Source organism: Mustela putorius, unplaced genomic scaffold, assembly GCF_011764305.1.
Source record: "Mustela putorius furo isolate JIRA1106 unplaced genomic scaffold, ASM1176430v1.1 tig00003850_pilon_pilon_pilon, whole genome shotgun sequence".
In the NCBI taxonomy this organism is placed as follows: Eukaryota; Metazoa; Chordata; class Mammalia; order Carnivora; family Mustelidae; genus Mustela; species Mustela putorius.
Genome location: NW_025422002.1, coordinates 11,812,262 through 11,830,090, shown reverse-complemented (window position 1 = coordinate 11,830,090; position 17,829 = coordinate 11,812,262). Strand labels below are relative to the sequence as shown.

The 17,829-nt window shown below is 39.6% G+C and overlaps 1 protein-coding gene across 5 annotated transcripts in view; it reads left to right on the top strand.

Annotated features, from left to right (window-relative positions):
• Positions 1-17,829, top strand: part of VGLL4 (vestigial like family member 4) — a 154,558-nt gene that overhangs the window by 54,627 nt on the left and 82,102 nt on the right. The window contains exon 1 of one of the 5 annotated variants that reach the window (XM_004738539.2): positions 16,510-17,222. The exons of the other annotated variants lie outside the window; for them this stretch is intronic. Within the exon in view, the coding sequence (XP_004738596.1) occupies positions 17,141-17,222 (82 nt within the window). The 5' untranslated portion in view covers positions 16,510-17,140. Of the gene's footprint in view, positions 1-16,509; positions 17,223-17,829 lie in introns of those variants that run through there. 5 annotated transcript variants of the gene reach the window in all.

The window sequence follows — 17,829 nt, the reverse complement described above, 5'->3', positions numbered from 1 at the left end:
CTGAAATGAAAGTTCGGTTATAAAGCTTGAGTATTAGGATCTCAAAGTTTTTTAATTTCTAGAACTTAATGTAAATGATTTTCACTGGCATTTCATACAGCCAGGTCTCCAAAGAGATATATTTTTTAACCTATACCATTATTCATACAAACAAAAAATTCTACTGGGATAGAGATACGCTGAAATGTGCAAGATGAAACTCAAATTTTGAAATAGGGATATTTCAGAATTTGAAGAACAGTATACTTCATAGTACAAAGGACGGAATTTTCATAGTGACTTGAAATTCAATAGAAGGGAAAAGAATTTGGCATCTTTAGGGTGCCCCTGCCATGAGCACTGGCCTGTTTCAGAGTAAATAAGCGAAAAGGTCTGCTCGCAGGGATACCTGGTCTGTACGGGAGATAAAACCAGGCTGTATTAAATGCCACAATAGAAGGGGTGGCATCCCAGGAGGGTGATTGGTCTTTTGCGGGTGCTGGCATTATCCTCGTTTTTCAAAGGTGGGGAGATAGATCAGAGGCATTATGTAACACACCTGCACTCACGTACCTACTCCGTAACAGCACAAGCTTGAAACCTGCTTCTGACGAGCTCCCGGCATCCAGGATTGGACACTTTATGTATTTCAGTATTTTAAGTTAGTTTTGCTGTGAGTAATCCCTTCAAGTTCACTTACTATATCTGTGGAAAACTCATTGAGCTATATCAAATATTTTATTTTGTTTGTGTCTTGGGAAATACCGTTGGGAATGCCTTTACCCTCAGCTCTGCTTTGAAATTTTGTTCTTGTGAGGGTCTAGATAAATGCCATTTTCCTGATGAAGCCGTACCTACGTCCCTTCAGAATATAGGCTTCCTCCCTCCTTTGCTTCCTGTTGTTAGTAGTTCTTGTTGTTTGTCCTCCAGTATAAACTCTTCAAGGACAGGGACTCTGTCTTACCTTTGGGTCCCCATCTCTTCTAGGCCAGCAAAGTGGTACCTGCATTAACAGGGCACTCTAGCTGTCTTTTTATGGATGTCTGGCTTGTCATATGTCTGGGGTCCCAAAGACAAGTGAACAATACTTAGAGGTAGGAAAATCGTATCTGTGCTGGGTGGATTTTCACTTCCTCTGTAATCCTGAGCAGGATGAATTGTACCTGAGGCGTAGAGGGTAGGCCTCAGATGTGGATGCGAAATCTTGTTGGATATCTCTTTTTCTGGGGCTCAGCAACACTCTTTTATCAACAACAAGAATTCTAAGTGTCTGTATGTAGTGTCTTCTTGCAACAGCCAAATAGCACTTTTCAGGTCTTCAAAATATTTTCCCATTTAGGCACTAAGTGCGCATGGTAGGCATTTCAGTACTTTATAATTGCATATTAGGCAAGTTCTTCTGAGCCTCTTATCTTTTTTGTTCCTTGTTAGCTAAATGTGTATTTACGAGTAAGAATTGAAGACTTGGTTTTTCTTTCATGAAGATTAGTGGGCCACATGCCAGGTGAATAAAAAGAAAGGTCTAGAAAGAGTTCATGTATTCCTTTTCACTCTGGCCTTCCCAGTTTATTAAAATTGGCAGCTGGGTCTTTAATTAGTCATGATATTAAAGCAGCAAACACACTGCAGTGACTGTCAGAAGAGGTTTGGAAGGTTTGCTTAAACAAGAAAAAGCAAGCTTCTATTTTATGCGTCAGCTTTCCAAAGGAAAGTGTATTAGTGTACCTTTCCTTGGTGGTTCCAGGTTCTCTTCTAAAACTAGAAGTGTTTTAACCTCTTTAGAAACAGTTGTACTTTTAGAGCATCTATAAATAAAATCCCGCCATTTCATTATTTGTACGGGAAGCAGACAGCCCTGAGTGTGCAGGTGCAAAGCTGTATTTTCTCATGTTTCTCTCTCTCATTTTAAAACTTGTTTTACTGGGAAAACGGAGAAGAGGGAGCAGGAAGAATCGTTTATTTTGATGCCACGTAAATCGGCATTATTGCAACAAGGATCGTAATTTTCTTCTTGGCAACCTGTACCACAGGGTTGTTAGCACAGATATCCTGTAACAGGAGTCTTTGAGCAAGGAGGATTTCAAAGAACACGGATAGCCGCTCAAAAGTAGTAAGATTATCTGTGAAACTTTTATGGGTGAACTGGTTAGGCTCCTTAACCCTCTAGTAACTAGCTAGAACTGAACTAAACCTGGAACTAAAGACCACCAGGAATTTTAGATCTTTTTATTCTTACTGAGCTGAAAAGCCAGATTCCCCTCTAGGTAGCAGAAGACTTGCCTTCATGTTCTCCCCAAGAAATGTAAAACTTCTGATTACTTCAAGACCTCTTGCTGTTATTGTTGGTATTGTTAATTCAAACCACCAGGAAAATGAACTAAACAATTTTCTTCATGCCCATTGTTAGGCTAAAAGTGTGTGTGTGTGTTTCTCTCCTTTTTTTTTTTTTTTTTTGCCCTGGGAAGACAGTGTGCTCTCTCCACATGACTTCAGTCAGTAAAACCAAAGAAAAATCACCCATAAACCCAGCTGAAACAGCCCTCTCTAAATAGTAAATACTGCCATTTATTGTAAAACATGAAATTCTGTCAGGAGATTGCAAATGAATGTGGCAACCTGTGGTTGGGTAGGGGTAAAGGGTAAAAAGGAAGGGAGGAATTATCTGGAACCCTAGAATTTTCAGGCTGATTCATGCACCACAGAGATTGGAGAAAAGATGTTGTCTATCGAAGTGGGACATACAGTACATTAGAAAGAAGAAAGAGGCTTGGGGAGATTTGTTAGTAAATGTACATTTTGTGTTAAGTCAAGAGAATAAATCTGCTCTAGTATTAGAACCCGTTTTCATTTTCTTTTTCTTTTTTTTTTTTTTTAAGATTTTATTTATTTATTTGACAGAGAGAGATCACAAGTAGGCAGAGAGGCAGGCAGAGAGAGAGGAGGAAGCAGACTCCCTGCTGAGCAGAGAGCCCGATGCGGGACTTGATCCCAGGACCCTGAGATCATGACCTGAGCCGAAGGCAGCGGCTTAACCCACTGAGCCACCCAGGCGCCCCCCGTTTTCATTTTCATTTTATTTTTCAAAAGATTGTATTTATTTGAGTGAGAGAGTGGGGGAGCATGAGCCAGGGGCAGGGACAGAGAGTGAGGGAGAAGCGGACTCCCCGCCGAGCAGGGAGCTCAACGTGGGGCTCTATCCCAGGACCCCAGGATCATGACCTGACCCCAAGGCATATGTTTCACCAACTGATCCACCCAGGCACCCCTAGATCCCTGTTTTTAATGCAGTCTACAGGATAGGCTTTTGTTTCATCCAAATAATGGGTACCTAGTCAATGTGATTTTTAAATATTTGACAACTTTTAGGATAAGTATACTAAATTTAACTGAGCATGCATCATGATCATATTTAAAAAAAAAAAAAAAAAGATGTGTTCCTTTGCAGATCCACAGCCGTCTTAAATTACTTTTCCCTCCTCAGGATACACAGAGGAGGTACACGTCATGGGCCTTCCTGGATTCCCCTTTCAGAAATCCACAGAGGTCTAATTAAGCATAAGGAAACTGCTAACCCACAAGAAGACGACCTTTGTTCCCGCGTTTTTATAGATGTTTCTGTTTGAAGTTCTTTGGGAGTGGGGGAGTGGGCAGGGCTGTCTTACTGTCTGAACAGGCTCCGCTTCTCCACATGGGTTACCAAGAAACCTCATCTGTGGGAAGAATGGCAGTAATGAATCTCTACATTTGTACCTGCTTTGTAGTTGATGCAACGCTGTAATAGCTGTTGTTCACTAGGTCCTCGACGGCCCTGTTATGGGCAAGGGAAGTTTTATTATTCTCCTTTTTTTTTTTTTTTAAAGAATTTATTTATTTATTTGACAGAGAGAAATCACAAGTAGGCAGAGAGGCAGGCAGAGAGAGGAGGGAAGCAGACTCCCCACCGAGCAGAGAGCCCGTTGCGGGGCTTGATCCCAGGACCTTGAGATCATGACCTGAGCGGAAGGCTTAACTGAGCCACCCAGGTGCCCCTATTATTCTCCTTTTGCAGATAAGGAAATTAAGGCTGGGAGAGAGAGAATTCTCTGGGAACTGGGAACCTAACTTTTCTGACTTCGAGTCTAGTGCCTTTTTTTTTTTTTGTAATTATTACTGGAAAGCCAGTCTGAGGTTGGAGAGTGAAAAGGGTAGGCTCCTCATTGCTACCAGCTTCCAGTTTCACCTTGTTTCTCCTCCTTCACCTCCCCATTCCTGACTTCCTCTGTGGAGAGCCATGTTTCCTCACAGCCCTTCCTCCCTGGCTTCGTCCTTAATTCTTAGGCCCTCTTCTTTCTCTTGGGTCTCATTCCCTCCCCAGAGCTGTGGTTTACTGCTTGGGGCCACATTAGTCCCTGCTTCTCTGAGAGGCCGGAATGTAGCTAGTTTTCGAAGCCTGGTTAGAAACTTACTTCTTTATTGGTCAGCTACCAAAGTACCCAGCATTGTGTAGTTTCTGGGAAAATAGTGAAAAGACTGGGAGGGAGATGGACATTAATCACAGGCACATACAAATGTGACATTATAGCTGTCTGAGTCTTCCTCAGGAAGGTTCATGGTGCTGAGTTACTACAAATTCATCATTGCCAGCCTTCTCTTAGACACATATACTGTGGAAATGCTTTTCTGCTCCTCCAGTAATTGCCCTGTCTCATTTCCAGGACCCCTCACACACTAACACACACCTACCCATGTGGGGAGAGGCAGAAAAGCCTGGTTTGTACATTTCTGGTATTAAAACAGTTGAGTATTGGCAGTTTATAAATCTCTAGTTTTATTCTGGCTACTGAGTATCAGTGGTTAAAGAAGACAGGCTGAGAATGTGGGGATTCATTTGTCTCTTCCATGTAAAGCAAAACACAATGTGTAAATTCAAATGATGGAGTTCACAGTCCTGCTTCCCAGTGGGAAGGAAGTTGAGCCCTAAGGTTGGCTCACGTCGCCCCCTAGTCCTGCCCAGGAATAAGTCATTGGGATGTCCTTGAACTCTGGCGAGTGTGGAAGGTAAGGGGTTTCCTCACACAGGTGCTTTACTAAATTCCACTCAACATTCCCAGTGCAGAGCTCCTGAACCTCAAGGAGGGGCACGTGTGAAAATTACATAGGGAACTATTTTCAAACAGTACCAAGTGCAGCTGTTTCCTGGGCATAAATTGAAAAATACATCTTTCTGGGCCCAACTGTGTCCCATCCCAGATTTACTAAATCACCTTCTAGACACAGGGCCTGGGCATCCATGGCTTTCAGAGTCTCCTGGGTGATTGTGATATGTGACCAGGATTGCAAACTGCTCTTCTAGTTGATGGTGGCCTTAAAGCTGTGAAGTCCTCACTAATTGATGCATCACAGCCTGAAGGATGATTGACAGGGCAATGTGTGCAAATCCATCCTTGGAAAAATTTGATTGTGTTGTGAAAAAAATTTGATGGTACTGACTGTTGTTTGACTTAATTAAATATTTGCAACAATAACCTTTTAATTCTACTTTACTAAATATAGTTGGGTGAAAAAGTAAAATCTGAACCATCTGCTTACTTTGTGAAGACTCTGTCTTCCCTCACCAGGGTTTTAGGTCAGTAATCCGAGGAACTTTAAATGCCTACTCCTATAGGCATTGGAGCAAATTAAAAAAAAAAAAAAAAAAAAAAAAAAAAAAAGACATGATCTAGCTTCAAAGAGCTCACAGTGTGGTGAGGAAGGTGGATTTATTTAAAAGTTTAAAGGTATAGTTCTTATAGGTCTGTCTTGATCTTAACATTGCAAATGATCTGATTTTCATATCCAGTTAAAAAAATTTTTTTAGAGAAATTTTATTTATTTATTTGAGAGAGAGAGCATGAGCACAAGTGGAGGAGGGGCAGAGCAAGAAGCAGACACCCCACAGAACAAGAAGCCCAACTCAGGGCTCCATCCCAGGACCCTGAGATCATGACCTGAGCCTAACGCAAGAGGGTTCACCAAACTCAGTCACCCAGGCGCCCCCATACCGTTTTTATTCAGTTGCTTTTTGCAGATCTGATGTGAAACTTGTCCCTCGCAAGTTCATAATCCTTGTGGACTTTAAAAGCTCTTATTTTTAGTTGAAAGTAAGATTTTGGGTGTAGTGGAAAAGCACAGGTTCAGATCCAGAGCCCACCCCTGTTTGTGTGAGTTTGGACAAGCCACTTAGGCTAACTGATACCTGTTTCCTCATCTGTAAAACTGTGATGTCCCTGATAACATTGTTGTGGGGATTAAAAAAGAAACCAGGTGTGAGAAAGAACATGACAGCCATGCTACGCTACTCTGTGAATCACGCCCACCTTCTAGTACTGTCCTTTGTCCTTTTTTTTTTTTTAAATTAACATATAATGTATTTTTTTTCTGGGGGTGCAGGTCTATAAATCATCAGTCTTACACAATTCACAGCACTCACCATAGCACATACCTTCCCCAGTGTCCATAACCCAGCCACCTTCCCCCAACCCCTCCTCACCGCCCCCCCGCCACAGCAACCCTCAGTTTATTTCCTGAAATTAAGAGTCTCTTATGGTTTGTCTCCCTCCCATCCCATCTTGTTTCATTTTTCCCTCCCTTCCCCCCATGAGTCCCCACCCTGCCTCTCAAATGCCTCATATCAGAGAAATCATATGATAGTTCTCTTTCTCTGATTGACTTACTTCACTTAGCATAATACCTGGTTCCATCCATGTGGTTGCAAATGGCAAGATTTCATGTTCTTTTTGATAGCTGCATAATATTCCATTGTGTGTATACGTACACACACACATTTATACACCACATCTTCTTTATCCATTCATCTGTTGATAGACACCTAGGCTCTTTCAATAGTTTGGCTTTTGTTATCCTTTGTCTTTTATCCCTTCATCTTTAGGGAGAAAATAACATTTTGAGACAATAGGAAATTGGCCTCTTGAGCTGTACTGGCCACTGATTATATGGCTAAGGAGAAAATTTCTAATAATGGGTTGCTTAAACCAGGGTTTCTTGATAATGACATTGTTGCCATTTTGGTCTAGCAGATCCTTTGTTGTGGGGAGCTGGTCCTGTGTATTGTAGCACCTTTGGCATATCGCTGGCCTCCATCTGCTGCTAGATGTCCGTAGTATCCCCTATGTTGTGACAACCAGCCATCACCAAATGTCCCCTAGGCCGGGGGGAAGCAGAATTGCTCTGGTTGAGAGCCAGTGGCCTAGACTCTCCCCCTTCTGTTCTGTGTGGTGGAGCCTGTCTCTTTGCCTCTTAAAGCATTTAGGAGTTTTACTGTTGGTCAGAGAAGTATAAAGTAAAACCACAGTGTGGCTGCTCCATATTTACCAGAGTAGTGGGAATGTGTCGGCAAGGGTGTGGAACATCCTGTAGTCCCATACATTGCTGGCAGGACTATGTGTTGGTATGGCTGCTTTTTTGTCATTGTGTGTCAGCTACAGTGGAAAAACATAAAAATGTAAAGCTGCAAAAAAATAAAGTGGGAGGACACACAATATCTGATTTTAAGACTTACCAGAACAACAACCACAATAACAACAACAAAACCCAGCTATATGCTCACCAAAGACATGTACTAGAAGATTTGTGTCAAACATTATAATTGCCCCCAAATAAATAAAAACTGCCTAAATGCCCATCAATAGTAGAATGAAAGAAGTGGTCATCTATTAGGGCAGTGGAATGCTATATAGCCATGAAAAGGAATGATTTTTTTTTTTTTAAACTACACATAAAAATAAGGAAATACTGGGTGCCTGGGTGGCTCGGTTGAGCACCTGACTCTTGATTTTGGTTCAGATCATGATCTCAGGGCCATGAGATTGAGTCCCACGAAAGGCTTCATGCTCAACATGGATTCTGCTTAAGATTCTCTTTTTCCTTCTCTCTCTGCCCCTCCCCCTGCTTGCATGTTCTCTCTCTCTCTCTACACTTGATCTTAGGCAAAAGCCTAAGAAGCAATTCTCTCTCTCTCTAAAATAAATAAATAAAATCTTAAAAAAAGAAAAAAAATCAGTGTAATACTCATAAAGTTGAGTGGAAAAATCTAGTCACAGAAGAATACAGGACATACTCTATATGAGGTGGTCAAACTAATTTATGTTGTGAAAGAGTAGGGTATTAGTTACCTTATGGGGGTAGTACCTAGAAGGGGGCACAAGGCAGGGAAGCATTAAAATCCTCCTTTAAAATACTTGGTGTGGCGTTTATTTTCTGGATGGGATCCTAACTGGTTGAATGGGTGGTTCTGGAGGTAGAAAATGCTGCATACTCAGGTACTGTGAAGGCAGATTGAACTGTTACTTGAAGATTAGTCCAGACGTTGGGATGGTCAGTGATCTTAGCCCTTCAAATGTTAAATCTTGGGGACTTTTCCTCCATTGGATTTCTTCTCTGATTTTTACCGTGGAAGGCAGTTCTAGCCTTGAAGGAATACATCTGTGGATGATTATGGTTTGTGAGAATGTGAATAGCAGAATAATCTTTTATTATTAATATTTTATTTGTGAAGTTTCTTTGGATGGGATTTACTGAACCTAAGTTTTTTTTAGTAATGAAAACCTCTATGGTAAAAGTTTCGTTTGCAACAAAACATTTGCTTATATGTTGTCAAATGTATAAGGTTCTAGCTGTAAACTAATAAGGCATGGTGTTTTGCAAGAGATTTCTCCTTCCTTGGGAATGCTGATTGATTCAGTTCCTTCTCCCAGTACTGATTTATTCCAATTTAAGAACTCAGTTCTGGAGCACAAGGGTAGCTCAGTGGGTTAAGCCTCTGCCTTCAGCTCAGGTCATGGTCCCAGGGTCCTGGGATCGGGCTCTCTGCTCAGCAGGGAGCCTGCTTCCCCCTCCTCTCTTTGCCTGCCTCTCTGCTTACTTGTGATCTCTGTCTTTCAAATAAATAAATAAATATATATATATTTTTTTTAAAAAGAGAGGACCTCAACCTCAAGATATTAGCTAACTTGTTATGGTGATCACTTGGTAATATATATAAATGTTGATTCACTATGTGGTGCACCCAAAACCAGTATAGAATTGTATATCCACTATGCTTCAAAATATATATAAAACATAAAATAATACTTTAAGAACCATTTATATCTTAAATTCATGTTAATAAAGGAAGATTTTATATTCATTCATTTGATAATAATTGAATTGGTTTTGTTAGTATTTTAATGTTGCATAGTTTAGTGATAGTTCAGCTGTTTGTTAAAAAATATTTGCTTTGGGGTCCCACACTGGGTGTGGGGCCTATTTAAAAAAAAAGATATTTTCTGGGACTTTTAAAATTAAATAAGATAAGAGGCTCATTGTATTTGAAATATAATGTCTTACGGTGAAAATGGCCCAAATTGTGCAGTTTGAATTCTCAAAATTGTTGTTTCTATTTAAAATTCACCCATAGAGGGCACTGTTGTATTGAAAGTTTAAATCTTTGCAGCACCTTTTTAAGTTTTTTTAAAAAGTACTTCTATTTGTACTAAAATCTCACTATGTTACAGCAAATAATCTAGTAGTACTTAATAGAAGTGGAGAGTGTTTTGGGGAGCCTGGCTGGAGAAATCCGTAGAGCACATGACTCTTGATCTTGGGGCTGCAAGTTCAAGCCTCATGTTGGGTTAGAGATTACTTAAAAATAAAATCATTAAGGGCGCCTGGGTGGCTCAGTGGGTTAAGCCGCTGCCTTCGGCTCAGGTCATGATCTCAGAGTCCTGGGATCGAGTCCCGCATCGGGCTCTCTGCTCAGCGGAGAGCCCGCTTCCCTCTCTCTCTCTGCCTGCCTCTCCATCTACTTGTGATTTCTCTCTGTCAAATAAATAAATAAAATCTTTAAAAAAAAAAAAAAAAAAAAAAAAAAAATAAAATAAAATCATTAAAAAAAAAAATGTTGAGAGCACTTTAACTTAGAAATGGGACTATTTTACAATCAAAAGTATTTGCTTTTGTGAAAAAGTTGATAAAATGGTGCATATTTTTCATCATTCCTCTGTGAGGAACTCCAAGTTAGAGAAAAAGCTATATTTTATTATATATTTAGGAATTCTTTTCTTGAAAGAAAATGAAGTTAACATAGGAAACCTGACAGATATATAGGTTTACCTCATTGATATTTGAGGCATTTGAAAATTGTTTTTGTTTTGGTATCTTATTGTTTAACAGCTATGTTGTTGAAGACCTAGTAGGTACAAAGCAGTCTTTATAAACTGGTAGGTGACAGATATATAAATTATCTCATAATCTCCTTTGTTTTAGATTTAAGTGCAGTATGCTTAAAATATGGTGGATTATACAGATTAATCCTAGCTAATGGGGTTCTTGAGGTTGGGGTTTAAAGGAGGCCTTTAAGGACCTACGAAACTTTGCATTTTAGACAATATTTAACAGCAAAGAAAGTTTGGTTTCTTAAATCTTTTTTCTTGACAATCAGTCTAGGTGTTAATTTAATCTTTTTTTCTGTGCTTTCCTTCTAAAACCTTCATCTTAGCAATTAATATAATTAGATAAAAAAGGGAAAGTGCCTTACCCAAGGAAATGTTGTACAAGCATCTTCATCATTGTTACTCTTGCTGTTCATACTATACTGAGGAATGTAACCATAAATGGCAGTGGATTCTAGAGATGCTCTTAAGTATTTTTCTACAGTGAGCTTCTTGTTCAGTTGAGACTTTAGGTCAAGGTATAGTCAAACTTACTTTCTTCCTTTGGTTAGGTTTGTTTTGATTATTATTCATGTATCAGATTAAAATTATTTAAAAAGAATAAATGTGTGGTAAAGAGAAAACTTAAACAAGAGCATTAATTACGTATCTAGCTTACCTAGAATCCTGGGAAGAGAGCAATTGAATCCACTAAAGGAACCAAATAGAATAGTAGGGTTATTTCTACTTCCTTGTGTCTTTGAAGAGATTATTGTTAGACTTAATATTAAAAGAGTCCCTCCTTGGAGTGCCTGGATGGCTCAGTTGGTTAAGCATCTAACTCTTGATTTCAGCATAGGTCATGATCTCAGGATTGTGAGATCGAGCCCAGCAATGGAGCCTGCTTGGGATTCTCTCTCTTCCCCTCTCTCTATCCATCCCCACCTCTCTTAAGAAATAAAATAAGATAAGATAGATAAGATAAAATAAAATAAAATATCACCTTCTCCATACACACACCCCATTGTTTACAGCAGCATTATGTACAATAGCCAGATGGAAGCAGCCCAGGTGTCCATCCACTGATGAATGGATAAAGATGTGTATGTGTGTGTGTATGTGTATGTGTGTATGCAATGGAATATTATTCTGCCACAAAAAGAATGAAATCTTGCCATTTATAACAGTGTGAATGGAGCTAAAAAGTTTTATACTAAGTGAAATCAGTTAGAGAAAGACAAATCCTATATGTTTTCACTCATGTGGAATTTAAGAAACAAAACAAATGAGCAAAGGAGGGGGGAAGAGAGAGGGAGCAAACAAAGAACACTTTTAAGGACAGAGAACACACTGATGGTTAGCAGAGGGGATGGGTGACATAGGTGATGGGAATTTAGGAGGGCACTTAACAGTGATGAGCACTGGGTGTTGTACACCTGAAACTAATATTACACTGTACATTAACTAACTGGAATTTAAGTTTTTAACTTAAAAAAAATCAAGTTAAAACAAATTTCCCTTCCCTGCACATGCTCTAATGAGGGCATTTTGTTTTTAAAAACATATCTGGAGAGTAAATTTGATCTTCTGGCTTTTAAGCAGCTCACAGTTTTGGTGATTCTGTTCTAAACTGGTAGTTAACTCTAGCAAATTGAACAATTTAACCTAGTAATCAGCCTGGACTGCTGTCATTGTTACCCACAGAGGTGCTGAGACGCCGCTGTAGTGAACATGCACGGAACACTTGCCGTGTGCCGTGGGGAGCTTTATGCCAAGCCCTGAAGCTCTGTTTCCTTGTGCTCCAGAAGAAAGAGAGGTTTTGGGGAATCGATACTAATATGTGAAATAATTAGTAAACAATAGGAGACAGAAAGCATATGCATATGTGTCTACCTGCTCTGAAAGTTTAAAGTACAGAGAGCTTCTCTTTTGTCCCTTTAGGACATGTTCGAATAAACATCATAAACATCTTTGAATCTCAAAAAGGTCTAAATAAATATTTGGAATCTTTAGTTGTTAAACATGAATCAAAGTGATATGTTGAGGTGTTTACAGATAAGATACAAATGATCCACTGCTCATGCCTTACCAGGGCATGTTTTCTCATTATGCGCTTGCTTTTTAATAAGTGGGGAACCTTCCTCACCCTCACCTTGAGTATATATGAAATATATGTATATTTGTAGTTTAATTAGAAATACAGAAAAAATGTCAGAATGCCCACTCCTCAAAGATAGACACTGTCGTTTTGGTATTTTTTATTATGTTTTTAATACATATATATACTTTTTTCCTATAAATGTGTCTGTCTCATTAATATAGAAGCAAAACTGGTATATTGTGTACATATTACCTTTACATCCTATTTTGATTATATTCAGCTAACATGTAGTACTATATTATCATACAGATCATAGTATAGCCTTTCCTCATGTTGTAATAATTTTGAAGGAATTTTAATAGCTGCATAATATTCTGTCAATATACTATAGGTTTTTGTTGTTATTGTTACTGTTTTTTTAAAGAGCAACAGAGAGAGCTGAGTGGGGGTTGAGGGGAGAGGGAGAGAGAGAATCTTAAGCAGGCTCCATGCTCAGCATGGAGCCCGACATGGGCCTCCATCTCAGAACCCTGAGATCATGACCTGAGCTAAAATCAAGAGTCAGATGCTTAGCTGACTGAGCCACCCAGGGGCCCCTGTATACTGTAGTTTAAATGTAGTCTCTTTGGACTTCAGGTTTTCAAGTTTTCAGCATTGTAAATAAAAGGGTGGTAAGCATCTTTATGTAATGCTTTGATCAAATCTTAGTATTTCCTTGAGGCAGAGTTCTAGAAGTAGAGTCTGGTGCAAAGAAGGGAATACAAACGTTCCACACCCCCCAGTATGTGCATTTTCAACACCACAAATAGCTCGATATGAATGTCAGACTGCTCTATAGAAAGGCATGATCTGTTTACACTTCACTAGCAGTAAACACAGAGTCTACTAGGATCTCACCTCACCAGCACATAAATAAGACTGAAAAGTCTTTGTTGTTATTAATTTGGCAGATACAGAATCACTTAATTTTTAAAATATCACATTTTTTGGGGGAAGGATTTTATTTATTTATTTGAGAGAGAGCTAGGGAAAGCATGAGCCAGGTGAAGGGCAGAGGGAGAAGCAGACTCCCCACTGAGCAAGAATCCTGATGCAGGACTCAATCCCACAACCCTGGTATCATGACCTGAGCTGAAGGCAGCTGCTTAACCAACTGAGCCACCCAGACACTCCCCCTGTGAGGTGTTTTAATCTTACTGATTTTGTCCAACAGATATTTGCTGATTGGCCTACCTTGTGCCAGGCTAATGCCAGACTGACCTTGAAGAAGTGAGGAGTCCATAGTCCTTGCTCTTCAAGTCTAGATGCATTCAGGATTGGATCTGGAAACACAATAACGGAGAACAGGGAGCAAGAAGGTGGAAGGATGGGGGGGGTCCCACAGGACATGAGAGGCGTATGCCAAGTCTTAAGGGGAGAATAGGTGTTTGCTGAGTAGACAGGCTGGAAAAGTCTTGCATGAAGAGAGCATATGCACCGAGGAGTGAAATGTGTTAAAATGTGTGATTCGGTGTGCTTGAAGCATGAGGTCAAAGACTCGCGAGGAGCTGGGAATGGACTCGTCGAGGGAGGTCACTGCACTGCAGTCCACCTTTGTAACTAGCCAGCTGCCAGCGCCAGGCTGCTCAGACTGCCTAGAGAGGACGGGGGAACCAGGTTTTCTGTGTTTTGTTTTTTTCTGCCAGCTTTTATAAAATGCAATAAAACTCAGTAACTAAAACTATGAAAAAATAAACCCTTATTTTTTAAAATTAAGATTTAAATTAAATCTTAACTAAAGAGGCATTAAATTGCTCTGTCAAACTGCTTTGAAAGTTTTGAAATGTTCACTCTCCATTTCCGTATCTATCTCTTATGGATAGTAGCAACCAGTTCTAGAACCCATCCATGGGCCTGAATACCGGGAATTTTGCCACTGATGGCTGTAAATGCAAGTCAAAGTATACACCTCTGGGACTGTCCACACAGATAATGGCCACACAGAGGCCACATTGCAAGTGACATAGCCTCATTTCGGGGAAGTTATAAAGTAATCATACCTTCCTGGACAGCTGTACTGTTTGAATCTGGCTAAGTCACTTATATTATATTAGTTATATATTAGCTGTATATTATGTCATATTATATTATTTAAAAGATTTTATTTATTTACTTGGGAGGAGAAAGAGAGAGAACCTGAGCAAGAGGAGGCACAGAGGGAGAAGCAGCATTCACGCTGATCAGGGAGCCAGACTTGGGGCTTGATCCCAGGACTCTGGGATCGTGACCTGAGTGGAAGGCAGACGCTTAACTGACCCAGTCACCCCTAAATCACTATATTTTATTTTACTTATTTTTTTAAAAGATTATTTATTTATTTATTTGACAGAGAGAGAGAGAGAGATCACAAGTAGGTGGAGAGGCAGGCAGAGAGAGAGAGAGGAGGAAGCAGGCTCCCTGCTGAGCAGAGAGCCCGATGTGGGACTCGATCCCAGGATCCTGAGATCATGACCTGAGCTGAAGTCAGAGGCTTAATCCAAATGAGCCACCCAAGTGCCCCTCAATCACTATATTTTAAAATAGAAAACTCTCCTCCTTAAAATAAAATGAAGTATCTTAAGGGAGGTAAATTTTTTTTCCTCTTTGATAAAAACAAGGGTTTTCAACCTTGACTGCATTTTAGAATCACCTCAGACTCTAAAAATGATACTGATCCTGGGTCCCACCTCCTCGGATAAGTTTGATGCCACCTCAGCATCAGGATTTTTAAAAAGTCCATGTTGATTCTAATGTGCAGCCAACTTTCTCCCATAGGAGACATGCTAATGACTCATCATGTTTTCTGATTGAGACCTGATGTCAAAGAACAGCACAGTAATTATATGCTAAAACTATCATTTGAATTTGAATGTGGTGCTTAAAAATATTAAGACTGTTTGAGATGTAATAATCTAGTGTATTATAGATGCTATCAGAGCTTCTTCTGACCCTCCCTGCCAAATACCATTATTTTAATTACAGTTGATGGTATATATGTCTTTCAGTATAGCTTATTCAGTATCCAGAATACATAACCTAGTGTTAATACCCTTATAAATTAAAGCTCGTGAAATCTTGAGTTGTCTGCTTCACCTGCTCCTATCCAGTGATGGTGGTGGTATTGGGTGTTTTATTAATCTCCTAATAAGATATGATTAGAACAACTTGCCATGAATGTCTAACATCTCAAGTGCAATTATTGCTGGATTTTAAAAATCAAATTCCTTGAAATCATTTATTCAACTCTTACTTTAGAGTATTAAAACTTCAGGTCTTGGTCTACTCTATGCCACTGCTTAATATTTTCTAGATCTCCCAATAGCATACAATATACCCATATACAATAGCATACAATATACCAATATACAAACACTTCCTGTGGTGAATTATTAGTCTATTTGTGGTGCCAAAAGCTAGCTACAGTCTGCAAAGATAAAATGATTTTTCCCCTCTGTTTGCTAGTGTGCTCTGCATGTGCTGAAGGCTCTGAACATTCAGTGATTTACTCATTCAGTAAACAGCTTTTGGGTGCCTACTTGTGCTAGATACTGGAGATATGCAGTGTAAGGCTCTTAAAGGAACAGGATAGGAACAGCACAGCAGCATACTACTAGCCATTAATACATAGATGGAGCAGCTTTCACACACGCAAAGTGAAAATATATTTATTCTCCCCCACACCCCATTGTTTCAAATAGGCATGTGGTTTTGGATATACCTTTCTTACTTGCTTAAACTTCTCTCTCTATTTTATCTTTTTTCCTTCCTGGTTTTGTTGTTGTTGTTGTGTTTTGAAAAATTATTAGGGCAGAAAATACCTTAAAAGTAGTTCTACCGACTGTTTTGGGGTCCTGGGCCAGTCATTTAATCCCTCTGTTGTAAAAAGATGATACTGTCTCTGCTCTGTTCATGTGAGTTGTCCTGAAGATTATGAGGGAAGTTATATGTAACATTAACATCAAAATTTGAAATACACAGTTCAAGTATAAATGGACCTTATAAAACAATTTTTAGAAGAAAGAAAAAAGAAACCTTACATAGATGTGCAGTGTATGTACCACAGCAAAAAACAGTGTGTGTTTCTGGACCCTGACAGCAAAGATGCACCAAAAAGTTAAATTCTATGGAAGTTTGCTTCTATGATGGATTTTTTACTTTTTACTCAGCTCCCGAAAAAGAAACTTCCTGGGTTTTCTTTCTCCTCCTACGGTTCTCCAGTGGCAAGGCTGTTTCCTGTCGAGAGCAGCTCTGCGGCAGCCCCTCTGCACAGACTCTCCACCTCCTCTTTCTCTTTCTTTCAAACACTTAATACATTTAGAGACTGATCTTGTGCAGAAAATATCCCTGACATTTGAAGAGCTCCAGGGATTCAGTGAGCATGCTCCGTGCTCCCTCCCGCTGGGAAGAGGAAGCTCGTTTACATACGAGTCATACCAGGCATAGCCAGCATGTCAGCGCAGTTAACTTGCAGCGGGCTGTGAGGAAAGCGAGTGCGGCTTTGTCCTAGGAAATGTGCTTCGTGTTTTGCTTTTTTCACTCCTTTTTTATTTCGAAGAAAGATTTGTAAAGACTTCTGAAACGTTTTTAAGTGCTCGATTGAGGATACAAAACATACACCGTCTACAATTAAGCCCTTGAAGGGTTTTTGTGTTTGATTTTTCGTGCGTGTTTTTTTTTTCTCTTTTTCTTTCTTCTTCTTCTTTTTTTTTTTTTTTTTTTTTAACTTTTACATACTTTGTTTTGATCATCTGAGGCTGGGCCTCACAGTCTTTGTGAAGTTTGAGAAGAGCCAGGAGCTACTCAGTAATAATTGATTTTTTGAAACATACTCTTTGGGGCAAAAGCAAAGAGCTGGTTTTCTGTGCGAGCCCGATAAATGCTATTTATGAAGATGGACCTGTTGAACTACCAGTACTTGGACAAGATGAACAACAATATCGGCATTCTCTGCTACGAAGGTAGAGGTTCTGTTCTAGAAATTGCTCTTCTCTTGCTTTTGTCAAGGCCACTCCTCCTTTAGGGTTCTGAATGCCTTCTGTGTATTTTCTTCTCTTTCTTGAGATTTCAGGGTGCTTTGAAAGGCGAGTGTTGATTATGTACTATTTTCAGTACAAAGTTTGTTGTTCCTATCTTAGCCTTCAGGGTAACAGTGGGGGAGGGAAGGCAGTGAAATATAAACTGTTAAAAGTTTCCTTTTTGCTTGCAACATATTAACTCTTCACATTTTTAACTCTTGATAATATGATTATTTTTTAATTCTGTTGATGTTCTCTTTAGAGGAAGAACTTCTAGGTCCAGGAAAAGTTAAACATGTTGTGCCCCCCCCCCCGGGTTTGATACTTATTTTAAACATGCACTATCTACAGTATTCATGTTGTATTCCAATCAGTACTTGGGATTTTCATGTAGAGGGGAACAGAAAGTTACAGTGAGTTTTTGTTTTCAGGAGCGATTGTCCCAAACAATGAAGAATTTTTCTATTCAGTTTGGGGGACTGAAAGGGCACCCATGTCACAAAGCACAGGCTGGCTCTTTGTCTGATTTCCCATTTCCTGTACAGCTCTG